General features: G+C 38.9%; 1 protein-coding gene across 1 annotated transcript in view; it reads left to right on the forward strand.

Annotated features, from left to right (window-relative positions):
• Positions 1-22,520, forward strand: part of DNAH11 (dynein axonemal heavy chain 11) — a 315,727-nt gene that overhangs the window by 270,297 nt on the left and 22,910 nt on the right. Inside the window, 6 exon segments of the mRNA XM_057731719.1 lie at positions 4,665-4,835; positions 7,661-7,783; positions 9,255-9,448; positions 10,616-10,764; positions 11,617-11,744; positions 16,296-16,523. Of these exon segments, the coding sequence (XP_057587702.1) occupies positions 4,665-4,835; positions 7,661-7,783; positions 9,255-9,448; positions 10,616-10,764; positions 11,617-11,744; positions 16,296-16,523 (993 nt within the window).

The raw sequence follows: 22,520 nt of genomic DNA on the forward strand, positions 1-22,520 counted from the left end.
AGCCACTGTTACATGCAAGGCACTTTCATACTTTGGTTCATTCTTATGCCTGAAACATCTCAATAAATTATATTCTTTTATCCCTATTAAAAAAACTGATATGTTCAGATTTTAAATAAATTGCCCAAGAATTCACATTTCACAATTGTAAGAGTCAGGATATGAACCCATGACTGCTTCCAAAGCCCATGCTCTTTACTTTGTACGTCCTGTCTGTGGGCAGCATTCATTCATTCTGTCATTCAGTTTTTAAACAAATAGCTATTGAGATCAATCATAGTGCCAGATGCCATGCTGGTTACTGAGTGTACAGTTGGGAAAACATAGATACGAATGGAGATATATAGATGTGTGTGTGTATAAAAGTGACAAGTACAATGAGAGAGAACAGTAGGGGTGGAGGGTCTGTTTTACTGGGGGCTCAGGAAAACCTCTCAGAGAAAGTGAGATTATACCTGATTCCTGAAGGTTGTATAGGATTTGGCTGTGTGAAGAGTGTTTGGAGAAAAACAAGGACATGTGAGACATGAAAGAGGTTTTGAGATTCCAGGTAGTAAATCAGTCTATTTGCCCAGAGGGCAATGAGTGAGGGAGAAGATGGCAGGACATGATTCCTGAGAGGTGGAAGGGTTGAGACCACATGAAGTCTATGCTGGGGAGTTTGGATTATAGCTTGTGGGCAAAAAGAAGCCATTGAAAGGTTATGAGCAGATGACTGATAGACTAGCATAAGACTCAGGTAGAAGTGAATAGACTTATGATTTGAAGCTAGAATAATCAGCTCTTGGAGATGGATTGGATATTGGCAATAAGAGAAAGGAGGAGTCAAGGATAACCAGCAGGTGTCTAGTAATATGAAACAAGCACAGAAATTCTGAGAAGCACAGTGGGGTTGGACTTTAGAATAGCCACAGTGTAGAAGGAGAGAAATAAAGCAGGCCAGGACTACTCAAATCTCAAAACTAGACTAACGTATCATAGGAAAGAAAACTATAGAATAACCCTCACTCGTGAACATCGTTAAAAACTGCTAAAGAAGAGGTTGACAGATGGAATCCAGCCACATATAAAAAAGCACAATCTATTATGCCCAAGTGGAATTTATGCCAGGAATGCAAGTTGGTTAAACATTAAAAAATCACACAATGTAATTCTTCATATTAATAGAATAAAAAAGAGAAAAACCGTGTAAGAATTTCAACGGATACAGATAAAGAACTTGACAAATTTCAACATCTGCTTAAAAAAGAAAAGAAAAAAAAACTGAGCAAACTGGGAATAGATAGTATTCTCTGTGTGATAAAGGGCATCTGTAAAAATTTTCAGCTAACATTATACTTAATGTTGAAAAATTGAATGCTTTCCCTTAAGATCAGGAACAAAACAAGGATGTCTTCTCTTAACACTTCTATTCAGTACTGTGCTGGAGGTTATAGCCAGTGCAGTAATACAATAAAAGACAAAGAAATTTTAAAAGAAGAAGAAAAACTGTCTTTTTTTTTCCATGGGTAACCTGACCATGTACGTAGAAAATCATAAGAAATCTACAAAAAAGCTACTAGGACTAACAAGAGAGTTTTTAGCAAGATCGCAGGATATAAAGTCAATATACAAAATTCATTGTATTTGTGTACATGAAGAACAAACAACTGGAAAATAAAAGTAATACCTCAGTACCGTTTACAATAGTTTCCAAAATCACGGAACTCTCAGGGATAATTTTAACAAAACAAATGCGAGATCTACATACTAAAAGCTACAAAATATTGTTAAGAAAATTAAAGAAGGTCTAACTAAATGGTGAGAGAGACCACGTTTATGGCTTGGAACAGTCAATATTATTAAGATTTCAGTTCTCTCCAAATTAATCTAGAGATTTAATTCAGTCTTAATTAAAATCCCAGAAGGCATTTTTTGTAGAAATTGGCAAACTGATTCTAAAATTTGTGTAGAAATACAAAGCATTTAAAAATAAATGATGAAAAAGAAAAACAAATTTGGAAGACTTACAGTACATGATTTTGAGACTTATTACACTGATTGACCTAAGGAAAAATATATTAATCAGTGGAACAGATGAGAGAGTCCAGAAGCAGACCCACAAACATGGTCAACTGATTTTTTACAGTGAATGCCAAGACAATTCAATGAGGAGAGGGGATGGTTTTTACAGCAAATGGTGCTGGGACAACTGGATATCCACTTGGAATAAAATGAACCTCAGCCACTGCATTACTCTGTATACAAAATGAGCTCAAAATGAAGAAGCTAAACTATAAAATTTCTTAGGAGAACAATAGAAGAAAATCTTTGGGCTTGGGCTTTGAATTAGGCAGATTTATTCTTAGGATACCAGGGAAAGAAAAAAATTCTTAAATTGAACCTTATGAAATCAAAAAATTTATTATCTTCAAAAGACATTAAGAAATTGAAAAGACCGGTAACAGTTATTTCCAATACATGTATTTAACAAAGAATTTTATATCAGCATGTACAACTTAATAGTAAGACGACACAATTAAAAAAATGGAAACGTTTGTGCGTATATACTAAGACACATTATTGACCGTAAGCATATTTTTAAGATGCTCAACAGTCATCAGAGAAATGCAAAGTAAAAGCAGAAAGAGGTATTACTGTATACCCAACAGAATGGCTAAAATTTTACAAAACTGTCAGTAACAAGAATTAGCACTAAGGTGGTACTGCAACTCTTTCATGTTGCCAGTGAGGATGCAAAGTGGAAAACAGAAAATACTTTGGTAGTTTCACATAAAGTTATACGTAGCTTACAAAATGATTCTAAAGTTTTTACTCTAGGTGTTTACCCAAAGGAAATGAAAGCATATGTCCACTCAAAAACAAAGTACTGCAAGTACATACTTACATGATCCTCAAATGCTGTGACAGAAACAGTTCAGCAGTGGGCAGGGCTGGGGGTCGTTGTGGGAATGGACTGCAAAGAGATACATGAGAAGTTCTGGGGGTGACATGAATAGAAAGGTTCTACATTTTGATTGCAGTGATTCTTGCTGAAGTATATACACTGGTCAGAACTCATTGAGCTATATACTTAAGGGTGCACTTTATTGTGTGTAAATTAAAAACCGACTTTAAAATTAAATATCAAATGAGTACCTTGTTAACTTCTTACCAATGTTTACTCTATGTCTGTCATTGTCGGGTTTTACTTCCAGTCAAATATACATAATTCAAGGCTATTCAGCAGTCTATAGTCTCCGGTCCACCAGTCAAAAAATTTAATATTTTATGTTATATCTATTTATATATATATATATATATATATATATATTTGGATATATTTACCTATGCATTTAAATATATAGAGAGACATGTAAAAATCTATTCAGCCCCATTGTTATCAAGGCACGCAGTTGAGTAAAAAAGAAATATTAGGAGTGATTTTTAAAAGAACGAGATAAAGGGAATCACGAAAGTACAAGGGTGGAATAACAAAAACAAAAAAATAACCTGTTAACAAATGAGCAAAGAACTTGAATAGACATTTCTCCGAAGAAGACATATGAATGACCAATAAGCATTTGAAAAGATGCTCATCACTAATCTTTAGGAAAATGCAAATCTAAATCACAATGAGATACCATTTCACACCTATTAGGATAGCTACAATATTAAAAAAAAAAAAAAAAAAAAAACTGAAAATACCAAGTGTTGGCAATGATCTGGAGAAACTGGAACCCTTGTGAACTGTTGGTTGGGTTGTAAAACGGTGCAATTACTTTGGGAAACAATAGCAGTTCTCCCAAAAAGTGCCATATGATTCAGCAATTTCACTTGTGGATATATAGCCAAAAGAATTGAAAAATGTTCTCAAAGAGATATTTGTACACCCATGTTCATAGCATTATTCACAATAGACAAAAGGTGGAAGCAACCCAAATGTCCATCACTGGGTGAACAGGTAAACAAAATGTGATATGTACACACAGTGGAATATTATTTAGCCTTAAAAAGGAAGGCTAAATTCAGACACATGCTACAACATAGATGAACCTTGAAGACATTATAGTAAGTGAAACAAACCTGTCACAGTAAGACAAATACTATATAATTCCACGAAATGAGGTATCTAGAGCCGTCAAAATTATAGAAACAGAATGTAGAACAGTGATTGCCAAGGGTTGAGGGGAGAGGAAATAGGGAGTTATAATAAAATGAGTTTTTTAAATGAGTTGTTGTTTAACAGTGTTTCATTGTTCAAGAAGAAAACATTTTGGAGATTGGTTGTACCACAGTGTGAATATACTTAATACTACTGAATGGTATATTTAAAACTACTAAGACATTAAATGTTACACTTTGTGTATCCTTTTACCACAATTAAAAATAAAAATATAAAAATTTTAAAAGAGCATGAGTAGAATGAGAGAGGACAATGCAACTCAGTTAGGACGGAAATGTGGGTAGATTTTATGAAATAATGTTAAAAATAATAGTAATGGCAGCAAACTTTCAGTGAGCACTTACCATGTGCCAGAAGCTGTTCTAGGAGCTCATAGAATCATTGTGAAAACCCGTCCTGTTCTGTCTCCCCATAGATAAACTGTAGCCTGTGTGCCTGAGACTTAACTAGACATCTGGCCCCCAGTTGTCACCCTTTAATGGTCACTTAAATTCTCCAGGCTTTCAACGTGCTGTTCCACAGAGCCATAGAGCAGGCCGACAAGGTGGAGGACACGCTGGGACACATCTCAGTCCTGACCGAGAGCATCACCTATGCCATCTTCCTCTACACCAGCCAGGCGCTGTTTGAGAAGGACAAACTCACCTTCCTGTCCCAGATGGCTTTTCAGGTGAGGAAATCGGTCCCTCAAAAGCAGCCCCAGAACCAAAGTCACGCATCTCTGTTTATTATGTACTGCTGCTGAAGGGAAGCACTGATACCTTTTTTGGAAGCTCTTAGTAGCATGAGGAAAGTTTCAATTTCCCAGGGGGAACTTGGGCATATGCCAACCTGCTAGTAGGTCAGGGTGCATTGGTTTGGGAGGGTTTGCACTTTGGGCAGCCACGTCAGCTGTCACCCTGAAAAACAAATCAATGAGACATTGGCCTCACCTCCCCAGATCCTGTACAGACCTCCCAGGTACTACTGGGGAGTTTCTTGGAGAGAATCTCAAGGTCAGGGTTCCAGATCTGGGTAGTCTTAGGAGATTTTTGGAACCTCTTTAAAAAGCAGTGAACTGGTGAAGAGAGCTCCATGTTTCACACTCCTACCTTCAGTGAGACCTACTACCCTTTTACTCTTTTTGATGTGGTCTTCTGCAAAAGATTCTGTTTAAATAAAAGTACCCATGATGAGAAAGAAACATTGAGGACCACATCCTTAGATGAAGTAAGAATGTGGTCCTTTTATTAGTTCATTTACTATATAACTCTTTTTATCAATTCAAATCATGATGGAAGATGTCTTTTTTTTTTTTTCTTCAACTCTGAAAAATGTCTTATTTCTTTTTTGTGCTCCCAAGTGCCTTTCTCAAAGAAGGCATTTTAAAATGCCTGCTGTTAACAGTGATAAACTATCACTTCTCTTTCAATAGTTTTGTTATTAATAGATTCCTTTGGGTTAAAAAATAATATACGGGTATAATCATTTTATAATGTATGTGATAAACAGGAGTAATACATTACAAAATGAAATTTTTCTTTTTAATTTTCTCCCAGTTTTATTGAGATATAATTGACACACAACGTATTATGTGTTCAACATAATGATCTTATATATGTGTATATTATGAAATGATTACACAATAAATTTAGTTAACACCCATCACCTCACATAGTTATATTTTTTTTTTCATGATGAGAACTTTTAAGATCTACTCTCTTAGCAACTTTCAAATATACAATACAGTGTTGTTAACTATAGTCACCATGCTGTACATTACATCCCAGGACTTATAACTGAAAGTTTATACCTTTTGACTAGCTTCATCCATTCTACACCTCCCAGCACCCACCTCTGACAACCACCAGTTTGTTCTCTGTATCTGTGAGTTCTTTTTTTCAGATTCCACACAAAAGTGAGATCATACAGTGTTTATCTTTCTTTGTGTAACTTTTTTTCCTTAGCACAGTGCCCTCAAGGTCCATCCATGTTGTTGCAAATGACAGGATTTCCTTCTTTTAGTGGTTGAATAATATTGCACTGTATATGTGTGTGTACATATATGTGCATTACACACACACACACGTATACATACACCACATTTTCTTCATCCATTCATCCATAGATGGACCCTAGGTTGTTTTTATGTCTTGGCTATTGTAAATAATGCTGCAGTGAACATAGGAGTACAGATACCTTTTTGAGATAGTGGTTTCATTTCCTTCGGATATACCCAGAAGTGGAATTGCTGGCTCCTGTGATAGTTCTGGTTTTAATTTTTTGAGGAACCTCCATACTCTTTTCCATAGTAGCTTCACCAGTTTACATTCCCACCAGCAGTGTACACATCCTCACCAGCATTTGAGCATTTGTCATCTCTTGTCTTCTTGCTAATAGCCATCCTAAGGTGTGAGGTGATATCTCATGTGGTTTTGATTTGTACTTCCCTGATGATTAGTGATGTTGAGCACTCTTCCGTGTAACTGTCAGCCATTTGTATGCCTTCTTTTAGAACGTCTATTCAGTTCCTCTGCCCATTGTTTAATCAGATTGCCTGTGGGTTTTGCTGAAATTTTTGCGTGTGTGCATATTGTTCATAAACAGTAATGGACCAGGGATGATAACACATGACAGGCACACACTTGTGTGCACATCTATTTAAAACTTCTTTTTAGAATATGTAGGTAAATTATAATCTATCTGAAATACTGACAAATCAAAGCTTCATGTATATGTGGACAATTTCTTGTTTGTTGAAATAAATCAAATTAAGAAAAATCATCCAATAAAATAATATTTTGATACATTACCACCCATAATGCATTTGGAAAATATCTAGAATTTTTAAATAGCGTAAACCTCAAACAGTTTACCTGCTTAACTGTATAAGGTGTTACAGTTTTCATGAGGAAATTAGGAATATTCATTTGTATGCCTCCCAAATGTTCTATGGATTCCTTAACAGTTCTGTAACCAGAATGTCTAAAGTTTGTTTCAGTTTGTGATGTGCTTGTTTAATCTGTAAAACAACAGTTTCCACTTTTTCTCAACATAATCTCACATGTAAAAAAATCTTTTATATATCTTGTAGTTTATTAGATATAATTTCTATACCAGGACTAACTTATGATACTAGTTTTACCTTTTGTTTAGTAATTCAATCCATTGTCATCTGAGGCTTTCTCAATTTTTATAACAAGTTTCAAGACAAGTTTGATCTAACAGCAGAAGGCTAAATATGAAAGCATATTTCAGATATGCTGCTAATAGGCATAGGTGTTAAAATTGAAATAAACCAGGCTTCGTAATTCTTTGCTATTAGATTTCCAATCAAGATTTTGAGATCGTGAGCATAATCTAAGATTCCTTATTTCAACTACAGAACAGATATATATCTACAGGAACTCTCAGAAGATTTAGTTCTGCCTGTTCAATCATATATAGTAAGTGATGGCTATGTCCTTGGTTTTGATACAAATCAAATGACCCTTTTCAATTTTGTGTACTCTCAAGATTTTGCTGAGAAAGAAAGAGATAGATCCTCTTGAACTGGATTTCCTGCTTCGGTTCACAGTTGAACACACTTACCTGAGTCCTGTTGACTTCCTAACTAATCAGTCATGGAGTGCTATTAAGGTATGTTAGGAACATTATTTTTCAATTTCTAAATCTTATTTCAAATCTCAGTTCTCTAAAATGTAGAAATGTAGTTTAAAAAATACAAATGATAGAGACTTCCCTGGTGGCACAGTGGTTAAGACTCCATGCTCCCAATGCAGGGGGCCCAGTTTTGACCTCTGGTCAGAGAACTAGATCCCACATGCATGCCACAACTAAAGAGCCGGTGAGCCACAACTAAGGATCCCACCTGCCGCAACTAAGACCCGGTGCAACCAAATTAAAAAAAAAGAAAATACAGGTGATATACACCATTTCAGTTGTAGATATATGCTATTCTTAATTTTTTGAAGAACTTCCCATACTCTTTTCCATAATGGCTGCACCAATTTACATTTCCACAAACATCTATTAGTTTCCCTTTTCCTATTTGAAAGTAAAGGAACTTTTGACCTATTTATGGGTAGGAAAGTTGTTAATAAATATGTCTAATGTATGAGACCTTTGGTTAAAGTCAAGGAATATAAATAATCTTTTTTCAGTTGACCTGAACCTAGTTTCTTTGTTTTCTTTTTTATAATATTTCTCTGCTTTTTAAAAAATAATTTTGTTAAATTATACAGCAATATACTGATTTATTATTATTGTAAAATGTTTAAGCAGAACAGAATACTATAGAGGAAAAACTGATAGTATTCTTCAGTGCCAATCATCAGTCTTTATTTCATTATTCTGTTAGAAGATCCTATTATTAAAAGGTTATTCTCCAAGGCTCTGGAATTCCTCGGAGATGCTCATCGCATGCTAAGTTTCACCCTACTCTTTCTTCTAAGACAGAAACATTTCTGTGTTGAAAATAACTATGTTATTCCTTATTTTATAGTATGTTTAGATTTTAATAGAGTTTTTAATTAGATTATTGCTTTATAATTATAAGTGCAAGTTCAGCTGTATATCAGTCAGGGTCTCGGCAGAAAACACATGGCACATGCTAAGTGTGATTTTTTAAAAAGTTTAACAAAGAGTGTATTTTTATAGTGTGGTAATGAAGATGAGGGGGTAAACCAAGGATGGGGAAGGAAAAAGGTGGAAAAGGAGCAGTTACTGAAACTACTGAGAAATGAAGTTATGCAAGAGAGCCAGCCTTTGGACTGCGGCATTCTGTAAAGAAACACCCACTACCTAACGATGTCACCACAGGAAAGTGCTGAGGAAGAGATACCCTCGCCTCCCTTCTCCAACCCTCCAGTCTCTCGCCAGTGCTTCCTACTGGTCAAACCCAACGCGTCCAGAGAACCAGGGAGCTTTGTTCAAGTCATCCTTAGCGATCACCATTTTTTGCAGGGCAGGAAGGGGTCCAGAGTAAATCTGGGAAGGAAATGAAGACTCTCCAGCATAACTTACTGGGTTTGATACATTCGCAAATCTTTGTTTCAAACTCTAAGGTATCATACACCCCATTCCCATCTGTTCCTCTGCTGTGTTACAGGCAGTAGCCCTCATGGAAGAGTTCCGAGGCCTAGACCGAGATGTGGAAGGATCAGCCAAGCAGTGGAGGAAGTGGGCAGAATCCGAGTGTCCAGAAAAAGAAAAATTACCACAAGAATGGAAGAAGAAAAGTTTAATACAGAAGCTGATTATTTTGAGAGCAATGCGCCCTGACAGAATGACATATGCTCTCAGGTGGGGGCAGAGAGCACTTTGAGAAATGCAAGTTAACCTAAGGGAAACTGTCTTAAGGACCGGAAGTATCTGGTGGATGCATTTATGGTTCATGTTAATGAAAAGTGATTCTGCCGTAATTTTTATATTGTGATCACTATTGTTGTTCATATTTGCTAAACACTGAATACTGTGCTGGTCTATGGGCAGACTAAGTATATTCTTCCTGAAAACCTTAACTCTGAAATCAGCAGGGGAGACAGGGAACCTATGGAGATATTCTAGGAAGAGAGCTGACAGAGTTCAGAGGCCAGGAACATGCGTTATCCTAGTGTGATTCTCATTGCCTTTACTTAGTGGCAGCACTTTGGCGCCAAAGATTTTGCACATCAAACAAAGAAATGAATTCCTCTCATGGATTTACTCATAGTCCTATAGCTTTGCAACCACCGCAATTTAAAAGCACAAACGCCTGTCTATATCTTGGTTTAAGTGTCTCTTTTCTTTGCCCTTTTGGCTTCTAAATGGTGATATGCTGCTTAATTCTAATTTGAATTCACCAAAGAGTTCTCAAGTTCCTTCCCTGTGGAGCTGCTTTTACTTCAGTCGTAGTCACTTGCCTCAGGTTTTTTCCTTTGCTTTGTCTATTGAGCCAATTTTCCCTTTGCAGAAGTCCTCTACTGCACCCTACTTTACAAGTTAATTCTGCTTAGTAGTACTTACTTTCTGCTAAATCTGATGCTGCTGGCAAATAATCCCTGCTTAATTGAGCTTCCCTGTGTTAGAAACACCTCGAAAAGCATTTGTATATTCATGAGAAGCCCAACAGGCTGGAAAATTGCACTGTGGCAAATCTAATGAACTATTAGTAAGTCATGGGGGCTCTGGCAGGGGATTTGGGGGATCCAAAGCCATATGCAGGCAGCTGACGGTACTCATAGGAGGGTCTCAGTAGCCCCCCAAAACGGAATGTAGGCTTCTGATTTTCAGAGCTTCTAAAGCAGAGGGGAATTTCACAGACTCTACTGCATAAATCTAGTTGGATTCATATTGTCATTCTTACAGAACATCCCATATAATCAACATGGTTTGCTTCCTCCCTGTGCCTGTGGTTTAGGCTGATTCAAGTTGTGACACTTTTCAAGGTCAAACGCATCGATCCTGTCTTTGGCATTGTTTTTTTCACAGGAATTTCGTGGAGGAAAAACTGGGTGCAAAGTATGTGGAGAGGACCAGATTGGACTTAGTTAAAGCACTGGAAGAAAGCAGCCCAGCCACCCCAGTGTTCTTCATCCTCTCCTCAGGGGTAGACGCCCTTTCAGACCTAGAGATCCTTGGTGAGTGGCCAGGAGGCTGGCCATCCAGCCCTCCCTCTCACCCAGCACCAACCCAGCCTTCCTTTCAGCTCACAGTTATCTTAGTTGTTTTTTTTTTTTTTTTTCTTTCTCATTTCTTGGCGATTGAGTGTATGGAAAATGTAAGGTTAATAACACTGTAGTCTGAAGAAATGTTTAAATGGAGCATTCCTCTGGTTGGCATAATGCAAGTTTCTTTTGTACTGTTTTCCACCTTTTGACTAGATGAGGGCCAGAGGGCAATTTTCTCTATGCTCTTGTAATCTTGTGCCCCCTGTGATTAAATAATGGTCATTAGAGCAAGTCTATTCGATTGTGCAAGGCACTGTCGCTTTGTGCTTTGGATTACTATTCCCCACGGCCTGCACGGAGAATTCGAGGTTAATAGACCTGCGACCTGACTGGGCTGGATTCAAGCACAGCTTCCCAAGGTGAGAGGCTCCTGCACTTACCCAGTGAGCCAATCCGGTCAAAAAATGATGTGATATCTACCACATGTTGCTCCTTTTTATGAGGGCAGTGCTTTGCTACTCCTGCAAGAGTTTATAAAGCCCAATAACAATGCTTGCCATCTATCAAAATGTCAAAAGCTTTATTACCGTAAAGCCAGAGGAGCTGATTTCCACAGGCTTTGCTAATGCTTGCGAGGAGGCAGCTGTTGAGAGCTTAAAATGGTGCTTGTTGAAACGACAGAGGTTTAGTTTGGATTCTTCTGGAAAGTGACCTGGAAGGTGGCAGCAGTAACCACAAATGGACGTTGGACCACAGAATTCCAGACTCTTCTCAGCTCCCCTTGGTTCACTTTTCCTCTCACCATGTTGTGTCCTCCTACAGGCAAAAGACTTGGCTTTACAATTGACTCGGGAAAATTCCACAATGTGTCTTTAGGACAAGGTCAGGAGATGGTAGCAGAAATGGCCCTGGAGAAAGCTTCCAAAGGAGGACACTGGGTCATACTCCAAGTAAGTATTAGGTTTTCCTGGGAAACACCGGGAATGCCCTCGGATGGGCAGCGCAGAGCCGCCCCGCCCAGGGGGAATGGGCCCTTCATTTAGCCCATGTGATCTGCAGAGGCCCGGGGCTTCTCCCAGCAGTCATGACACCTCCAAGGCTGACAAGGAGCTCTGCGGACAAGGATGACTACCATCTTTGGAGGGATTTTCTAGCCATTGTGCTTTAAAATTTAAAATATTAGAGGGAGCGCCGTCACTCTCCTGACTTACAGATATCTGGAACACTCCACTAGAGCTTGTATAGAATACCGAGACTGTTGTCATAACATCTCTCATTCAAATGTTGCTTTAAAGCTGACAGAGAGTGTTTTCATATCTCATTATCTCGTGTAACTCTGACTCTGCCCGCTAGCTAGTTGTGTAGCGTTCCCTTTGTTTGTAAATTAAAGGGTTGAGTACGTAGTCCCTTTATCCTTTCTAGGGTTCACATTATGTGGGTCTATGATTCTACAACCCAGTGTCCCCTGGGGTGATTCCCTTTGCTGGTGTCAACCGGGAAAAAAAAGGACAGCGTGAGAGCTGTGACTTCACTTTTATTTGGGACTTGATGAGGACCGTAGCCTGAGAGACAGCCTCTCTGAGAGCTCTGAGGAGCTGCTCCAAAGAGGTAGCAGGGCGGAGGGCAGTATGTGTGCGATATGGGGGAAGGAGGTACGTGCAGTCAAGCACACATCTCAGTTGAAGGTTGCTGCTAGTCACGGGGAGCAGATGTCTCCGTTAATGATTTTAGTGCTTTTCTAGGTATGAGAAGATACAAGAAACTGGGTTCATAAAATTTTCTCCTGAAAATACCTCACTCTCTGAAGGCCTGTTCTAGCAGATTTTCCCAGAACACAGAGAGCCTCGTTCCTCATCTCTGCCCTGAACTCCTTTCAGGGTGTGTTGAAGATCAGCAATGGCAGTGCCTAGTGACTCTGTTCTTGTAGAAGCAGATGGCGAGCTACATTTTTTAGTTTGCGCCAGCAAGAATCCAGGAGCCAATGGAGCCCAGGCAAGCTTTAGAGGGCACCTAGGAGCTGAGCTGACTCCACACTCCTTCTACAGCAAGGCGCACCAGCTGTCTCGGCAGATCTGGAAATGGCCATTTGATATGCAGCCCGGTGATCCCATAGGTTCTTATTTATATGCCAGACTCTACTAGGCAATTCCCAGGATACATTGTCTCTAATCATCACAGCAAAGCTGCAAGAGTAGGTATTGTCATCCCATTATAAAGATGAGAAAACTGAGCCTCAGAGTGGTTTGAAGAGCCTCAAGGCCACACAGCAGGAAAATGGCAGAGTCCGGCAGCAGGCGACATTCTTTGCAGTAGCCCACGCAGCCACCCTCATGCAGATAAGACATTGGCCTTCCTTAATGTCTCCAGTATCCAGAGTTGATACATTCTGCCTTTCTGTTTGAAATAAAATTGAGTTCACAAAGCAACTGCCCAGTGCTCAAGCAGAATATAACCTTCTGGGAGAGTAAAACCTACTGCTTAGATAACACTACAATACAGGGACTGGGGATGCTGTGTCCCCTTCTGAGCCTCACAGAGTCTGATGGTTAATAGCGGAGGGTTTGTTTTTCCAGAGATAGTAGTTGTTGCTTGGGCAGTTGAGTAGACACTGAGATCTTCCTGCAAAAGAAAAAGTTCTTTGCGAGTTCCTGTGTATTCAGCGGCTCAGCCTGGCAAGAAACCGGAAGGGGTGCAGTCCCCCTCAAGAGAACATAGTATTCGAAGTAAAATATTTCTGTTATTTTTATATCTACGCTGAGCTACCAATTGCCCCCCAAAAAATGTAAGTTGTAAGTTTTACCATTAAACATCTTGAAAACCATATTTTGTGAAGGATCTCCTTTTGGATATCTGTTCTAGACCTTTGATTGTTGTTCTTAGTGATACACCAGTAACTTAGGATGTAACTTTTGCTGTTTCTCTCCACACGTAGAATAATTGGAGAGGACAGACTATCCCAGGCTTTTTGGCAGCTTCTGAAGGTTTCTAGCATCCCTGAGATGGGCAGTTAAAAGAGAAGCAGGATTTTGAAGAATGAGAAGACCAGCATAACAGGAACGTGTTATACTGTTTGTAATTTACATTAAGTTCTGTCAGTGTAGGCAGAAGATTTGTATGCACATGTTAATGAGTTCTTAACCAAACTCCACACTGGTCAGTTACTGTGATCAGAGGTAGCCCCTCTAGGGATATTTAGCTAGCGTTTTATCAAAACCCTACACTCCAGAGAAAACTTACTGAGGTAGCAGGCTGGCGCTATCTTTATCTCAGATGCACACCAGATGATTTGTGAATTAACGTAATGGAGTTAAAAATCATTTTTAATGGGCAAAATGGGTGGTTTTCAAGATATGTGTATTGGCTAAAAATGTCGCACAAATATTGCTACCCTTGGACGGATGGCTGCAAGAACCTAGCCTGTCTCAAAGCAGTATCCTCAAGAGTGGTTCCCAGGCTGGATTCCAAAGTGTGCCTGGGTACCACGATGGCCCACGTGGAGATTTTTCTGTTGCCTGACTCCAAAGTCACTGCCTAGAATATTTTTATATTTGTTTCAAGTAAACTTTCCAAGTGAGGTGTTGTAGTCCATGAGGAAGAGAATTAGAACATGTTTGAGCATATGAAAAACAGGTTTCTTCATGGCGTTTGCTCCTGCTTACGTGTATGAGTGCACAGTTAGGTGTGAGAAGTACTCTCCTTATCATCTAGTAGCAAGCACGTAAGGAAGGAAACCTAGAGCCCTTACCTACTATACAAATTTTCTAGGGTTGTCATACCACAGTATCACAGGTTGCATAGTTTAAGCAACAGAAGTTTAATTACTTACAGTTCTTGGGGCTGGAAGTCTGAGAGCAAGGTGTCAGCAGAGTTGGTTTCTTTTGAGGTCTCTCTCCTTGGCTTGTAGATGGTTATCTTCTCCCTGTGTCTTCACATGGTCTTCCGTCTGTGGGTGTGTTGTTGTGTGGGTGTGTTTGTGTGCCTGTCTGTCTCCTAATCTCTTCTTATAAGGACATCAGTCATATCGGATTAAGATCCACTTTAACGATTGCGTTTAGCCTTAATTACCTCTTTAAAGAACCTATTCCAAGTATAGTCATATTCCAAGGGACTGGGGGTTAAGACTTCAACATATGGATTTGAAGGGACATAATTCAGCCCATGTCACCTGCCAGTGTTTATATTTGCCCATAATAATGTGGACAGCTGGATTGGCATAGGTCTTTTTACAACAGAACTGTTTCGAAGAAGGATTCCTACATTACTATTTCTGTTCCCGAACTCAGATTCGGTCAGATTCGTCACCAAGATCTCCCACTGCATGTAGGCTTGTTGACTCCTTGTGCACTCTTTTTAGATGCTATCTTGTTCACACGGTCGGTTGGCTCACGAGATTACTGAGGGCGAAGCTGTGGAAAAGATCTAGTCACCTGTTAATCACTTATTCTCCATTTCTACTCTTTGATCTAAGGAAAGAATCAACAGGTTAGGCAAGGTGTGATGTGATCAAAAGATTTGAAAGGAACACTCACCAGAGAGGAGTAGAGCATTGGGGCACCTGATTTAAGGTTAGTTACAATACAGCTTTGCTAAAGTGACAAGACAGAAAGGTCTCCTACAGAGAGCTGCTTCCTGCAACAGAGCTGCCTGCAAAAACCGCTTACATTCCCTTCCCTCTTTGCCTTCATTCTCTGTATTTTTGTAGTTGTTATAATCTTAAATGTTTTTCTTTGTTGGAAATAATTACATATTCCTGGGGGTGATGTTTCAATCACTCTATCAAGGACTTCTTCAAAGCCAGAGATCATGTGAGGTATGGCCTTTATACATCTCTCACAGCACCAACTACCAAGTTGAACATGGTGGCTGTTTAGAGTTGGAGGAGAGTATTGGTGAATTATAAAATTGAAAATCGAAGAGTGATGGTGGTGACGTTTGTTTCTTTCCTGATTTCTGACAGCCCTGGTGTTTAAGAAAAATAGCATATTCTGAATACACAGAGCATCTTAACGAAGGGTGATTGCTTTCTTTTTTAGCTAGCCTTTCATCCCTCATATTTTTTTGAGTTCATGTACTAATGAGTAGGAGTTTGAGTAGAGGAGATTTCCGTCAGTAACAATGAAGTGAGTGATCAGCTGCATTTCTAGCCTTTAGTTTTTATACATGATTAAACTAACCCAGGTGGGTCTCAGTAATTGAGTTTGAAACGTAAAAAGAAAAGTATCAAGAACTCCACTTCTGAAGTGATTGGTGGGTGTTGGAAGTAGGTGAGTGTGTTGGAAGGAGATTTGGGTTTACAAAGACAACCTGTAGTGATTTGGAGAACTTAATGTGATCAGTGTTCAATTCTGTCTTTATTTTCCCCCTAACGTGATAATAAAGGAAACTTTAAATCATGGTTCTCTGAGTTTTCAACACATTTATGTATAGGAAAATGTTGTAATCCTATAACTTAAGTAATGTACTTCAGTTTCACAGGAATTAAAAAACCTGCTCTCTTTCAGAATGTCCATTTGGTAGCCAAGTGGCTTGGAACCTTGGAGAAACTCCTTGAAAGATTCAGCCAGGGAAGCCACAGAGATTACAGGGTTTTCATGAGTGCTGAGTGTGCACCTACACCAAATGAACATGTCATCCCTCCAGGACTCCTGGAAAATTCCATCAAGATTACTAATGAGCCCCCCACAGGAATGCTGGCCAATCTGCACGCTGCTCTCTATAACTTTGATCAGGTAAGAAAGCAGAAGAAGCCTGGTCTGATGCTGAAGTCAGGGTCTTCTCACAAGACTGTGAGACCTAAAACCACAGCCATGTTCATAAAGAGAATGAACCATGTGCCTTTTTGAGGAGCTTGCTTATTGAGTACAAACATGGCATACTAGTATCTCTAACCACAGAAAAGGAAAAAGTTGTTCTTATTGCTGTTTTTGAAAAGGATGACGAGAATACTGATGTGGCTAGAGTTTTAATAAACTATTTAATATGTCAGACCTGGTTTTGACATTAGTAAATTTAAAGCCCTTCTTTTTAGAGTATATCCGTACTGCCTTCATATTTATATCTTCATCTCCTTTCAACATAAAGCAAATGAATTAGTACATTTATAAATTAATGACAGTTCTATTACCATTAGTCTCTTTGTTCAAATTACCACATCTGTGTGTCATAATCAAATCTGTCAGTTTCCTTTGTTGCTATTTCTCAACGCTCCCATTCCTCCCTCTAATTTCTTGGAAATCTTTGGTAAACCGCATTCTTATTAGGAGAAGTAGAATAAGCCCTAAAGAGGAAATATGTATGATTTGGTGATAAATATTCAGCCTCCTGTTAGAAATTTTATTATACTCTGTGAAACATGCCCACATGCTTAACTTTTTCTCCAGTACCCTCTGGGCCAACACCTAAACCAACGTTATGAAGGCATTAAAATAATTGGCCACCTAAGAATATAGTTTTGAAGAATACAGTTAATTGCTTAATTCAACAATTGAGTAGTTTGTAGCCTGTTTACACAATGGGCTGTGTAAACAAAAGGCATTCAAAAACTCTTGTTGAATCTGTTACATATTTAAATTATCCTTTTCTGTGAACTAAGGCAGGCATGTAATTTTATCATCCCTCCGTTTGTAATTCCTGGCCATTTATGACATTCTCCAACTCGTTCTCAAAGTAAGAACAAAAGAGGAGTTTGACATATTTAAACAGGATTCATCCAACTCCCCAGAACAGTTGTCTTTATTTGTGAAAAGTGAGTAGTTCATGAATAAATAGGCTTCAGTCCAATTGTCCTTCAGCTTTTTTTTTTTTTTTTTGGTAAGCACCCCTCTGATAATATGATAAAACTACAGACACCGTCCCCAGGGAAATGCACACTAAAAAAATTGTTGCATACAATCATGGCGATAGCCAGAACCCCCAAAGCCTGTGCATGAATTCCTTCCCAAGTTGAGAACAGCATGTTCCAGTTTATTTGTGAAAGTATCAATTCTTTAGACTGCTACTTGGGAAACCACTTATATTAACTGAAAGTTACATTTATTGGAAAGACTCTTAAGAACTGCAGGGGAGAATATTTCTTGTCTAGTGGAAAGGCTCCTCTGAAATACTAAGACTAAATGTGATCACAAGTAGCAAAAGCAAGAACAATCAATACGATTCACTAAATAAACTTTCCATCAAACCTGTTTTAGCCAAAACCTCCCACACAAAGATTCTAAAGAAAATCTAAAATTTTTTAAAGTCTTTTATCAACGTTGACCTGCTATTATGTTAGAAAAAAAAGTAGATGACGTATTCTTCAGATTACGTAATTCAAGGGCGCTTGTCTGTGCTCCCTGGCTATCCGTTTATAGGTTCTTAGCACTCTTTTATCAGTTAGAATTACGGCTGGCTATTTATGAAGAAAGTACAAAACAACAATGGCTTAAACGACGTTGAAAAATATTTCTGCCACATGAGAATTTGGGAGCTAGGTCATTCAGAGCTCCTGTGTGTCACCACAAAGTTGTCATCAGCCCAGTTTGCTTACAGTTCACCATTTCTGGGATGGGTTTGCCATGGTCCCAGGTGGCAGTGAGAGTGGCAGTTCCCATATCTGTGTAGCAGAAAGTAGGGTGAAAGAAGGAACAAAGAAGATGACAAAGGGAACATGTTTTCATTCTTCAGGTTAATACACAATACTTCTTTCAACTTATTGGTCACACTTATTCACACTACATTACCTAGCTGCAAGAGAGGCTGGAAATGTAAATCTATCTTGGGCAGTGTATGCCCAGCTGAAAGTCAGCAGGAAGGCACTTTAGGGCAGGCAGTTAGTGGTCTCCATCACAGACCTCCTCCTTTCCCAAGTCTCCTCATATCGTCCTGGATGTGCTGTGTTGCTGCTGTGGCCCTGTCTTGCTTAAGCCTGTGACCTAGACAGAGGGTGATGAATGCCATCTACCTTGGTTCTCATTTGGGTTAGGTAAATGAGCCCCAGTCACTCCTGTTGCCTGGATGCCCTTCTTAGATGAGAAAAGCACCCAAAGGACCTAGGCAAGTTAACTGTTCTGTTTGGGTATATTAATTTTTCATGCTTTGATTTTCAGTTAAAATTAAATCTGTGTTCTTAATCTTCTCCCCAAATTAGAATTTATCCTCAAATTTTGACATGTGTATTCATAGTGAACAAAGTTCATTTAATATCAATCCTTTATTACCTGAACATTCTAGAATATTTATGGAAATATGATCATTAAGTGACCAAGTTGTAAAGAACCATTTCTTTAGGATACTGCCTACCTACCCCTCTTTCAGTTCAGTAAGCACTGCCCCTTGCAGAAGATGTCATAAATGTTTGGGCTCTCTTCATCCCCAGATAACCAGATTTTTGAAGTAAGAATTAAATTTCTTTTTCTATAAGATTTGCAGCAGAAACAAATAATTGGTAATTGAGCATGTAAAGTTGGCATCTCTGTGCCTGCAGCACTGTGGTGTGTGTGGATGCCTGTCCTCTGTTCACAGTGCTGTTTGTATATTTTCTGATACAAACACTTGATCATTTACTTTGTAAAAATACAGTTGACCTGAAATGTGGAATGTTAGGTAGATTCATACTTTTTCTTAGGAATGCCTGATTCACATTTTCTTCTAATGTCATTTATGTTATCAGAACATAATGAAATGGGCACTGACATTTTTTTTTTTAAGCATTGAGGCTAAAACTAGGCCAGTTACATGAAGTATAGATGGAAATAATGTACTAACTGTAATACTTTGGGCTTTCTGTAGACTGTGATTCAGGGAGGTGTTAGGTGTCTTGTTACATTATAAAATTTTGTCACTTGTTTGGTCTTCTAGAAATTTCTTACTTTTAAAACCAATGTATTTTTATATCCTTCGACAGTAATTCCAATTATATGGCTTCTCTTTTCTTCTTTCACAAGCTTGCCTTTTACTTGATGTTTAGTTGTAGAAAAGCTATTTGTAATGATTGTATATTTTCAAGCCCCATAAATTTCCTAGAAGTGGCCTAGTCGTTTAGAATGACCTAGTGATTTAGTTGGATCTGCACTGTATGTGGCCTGGCCAGTTCTAGAACTATATTTGGTGGTAACCCTGGATTTTGATGAAAGCAGCAGAGAAAGAAACTAAAATGCACTTCTGGTCAGGGACCAAGAGACCAAATCTAGGCTTGATTTAAACTTTTACTGAAAGGCCCCTAGAAGGCCAGATCTGAACTCCTACCCCAAACAGGCTAAATGTATTTTGTATATGCCCACATTGTCAGATCCATTTAAATGTCGACTGGGTGTAATTTGACCGTTTTAAAGGACAAGGCAGGAAGGTGCTGCTGTGGCCTCATCTCACTCTGATGCCCACCGTCAGCTGAAGGAGTCGTCCTAAGTTTTTCCTTGTTTGCCTCACAGAACTGCCAGATCTGAGCATGGGTAAAGTGCTACCTTTAAGACACAGATGGCTGCTTTTCACCTTTTAATTTTATGGCTTTTGGAGCCATAACCATATCAACGTAGCATGCCAGGTTTCCCTCTGTGTTTTCAGAGAAACATCTTACAGATCTACTCTATAGGGTGTAGAGTAGATCTGTAAGATCTGATAGATTGACAGTCTTCCATATGCCATTCTATCATCCTAAGATGAATTTGATTTTTAGTTCATTGGAAAAAAATCATTTGTTGTGGTGGCTGTATTAGTCAAGGGACAGTCCAAAATTATAGTGATTCAAAAAACAGAGTGAAGTGAGAAAGAAAAACAGATATCGTATATTAACACATATATGCGGAATATAGAAAAATGGTACAAATCAACTGGTTTGCAAGGCAGAAATAGAGACACGGATGCAGAGAACAAACACATGCACACCAAGTGGGGGAAGCGGGACGGGGGGCAGGGGATGAGTTGGGAGATTGGGATTGCCATATATATGTTACTAATAAGAAAAAAATATCAAACTGTACACTTTATTTTATTTTTTTTTTGGGGGTACACCAGGTTCAATCAACTGTTTTTATACACATATCCCCATATTCCCTCCCTTCCTTGACGCCCCCCCCTCGATTCCCCCCCACCCTCCCTGCCCCAGTCCTCTAAGGCATCTTCCATCCTCGAGTTGGACTCCCTTTGTTATACAACAACTTCCCACTGACTATTTTACAGTTGGTAGTATATATATGTCTGTACTACTCTCCCGCTTCTTCTCAGTTTCCCCTTCACCCCCCGCCCCCTCCCATACCTCGAGTTCTCCAGTCCATTCCCTGTATCTGCTTCCCTGTTCTTGTCACTGAGTTCATCAGTACCATTTTTAGATTCCGTATATGTGAGTTAGCATACAATATTTGTCTTTCTCTTTCTGACTTACTTCACTCTGTATGACAGATTGTAGTTCTATCCACCTCATTACATATAGCTCCATCTCATCCCTTTTTATAGCTGAGTAATATTCCATTGTATATATATGCCACATCTTCTGTATCCATTCATTTGTTGATGGGCATTTAGGTTGCTTCCATGTCCTGGCTATTGTAAAGAGTGCTGCAATAAACATTATGGTACAAGTTTCTTTTGGGATTATGGTTTTCTTTGGGTATATGCCCAGGAGTGGGATTACTGGATCATATGGTAGTTCTATTTGTAGTTTTTTAAGGAACCTCCAAATTGTTTTCCATAGTGGCTGTACCAACTTACAGTCCCACCAACAGTGCAGGAGAGTTCCCTTTTCTCCACACTCTCTCCAACATTTGTTGTTTCCAGACTTTGTGATGATGGCCATTCTGATTGGTGTGAGGTGATACCTCATTGTGGCTTTGACTTGCATTTCTCTGATGATGAGTGATGTTGAGCATCTTTTCATGTGTTTGTTGGCCATCTGTATGTCTTCTTTGGAGAAATGTCTATTTAGGTCTTCTGCCCATTTGTGGATTGGGTTATTTGCTTTTTTGGTATGAAGCTGCATGAGCTGCTTGTATATTTTGGAGGTTAATCCTTTGTCCGTTGTTTCATAGGCAACTATTTTTTCCCATTCTGAGGGTTGCCTTTTAGTCTTGTTTATGGTTTCTTTTGCTGTGCAAAAGCTTTTAAGTTTCATGAGGTCCCATTCGTTTATTCTTGATTTTATTTCCATGATTCTAGGAGGTGGGTCAAAAAGGATGTTGCTTTGATGGATGTCAAAGAGTGTTCTGCCTATGTTTTCCTCTAGGAGTTTGATAGTGTCTGGCCTTATATGTAGGTCTTTAATCCATTTGGAGTTTATTTCAAACTGTACACTTTAAATATATGCAGTTTATTTTATGTCAATTGTATCTCAATAAAAGTTCTTAAGAAACAAACAAAAAGATAATTTCTCTCACACATAATTGGAAGTGAAATCAGCCACACATCAAGCTTGTGGGTACCTCCACCATACCTAACTCATGGCTTCCAAGTCATCCAGTCATCATCATTTCTAGCTCCCAGGAAAGGATAAAGAACGACAACCAGAGCCAGCAGTTTCCTTTTCAGCAAGTGATGTGACAGTTGCACATGTCAGTTCTGCTCAAATTCTGTTGGCAAAAACTTGGTCATGTGGCACATCTGGCTTCCGGAGGGGCTGGGAAATTGTTTTTCGATGAGTGCCTGTGTGCCTAGATAATCTGTATTACTCTGGAACCAGGAGGAAATGGAGAGCTGGCATTAACTTATATCCTGCTACAGTGATGAAATTAAGATGATGGCCTTTTGTCATCCAGATTGTA

The sequence above is a fragment of the Hippopotamus amphibius genome, chromosome 4, assembly GCF_030028045.1.
Source record: "Hippopotamus amphibius kiboko isolate mHipAmp2 chromosome 4, mHipAmp2.hap2, whole genome shotgun sequence".
Lineage (NCBI taxonomy): Eukaryota > Metazoa > Chordata > Mammalia > Artiodactyla > Hippopotamidae > Hippopotamus > Hippopotamus amphibius.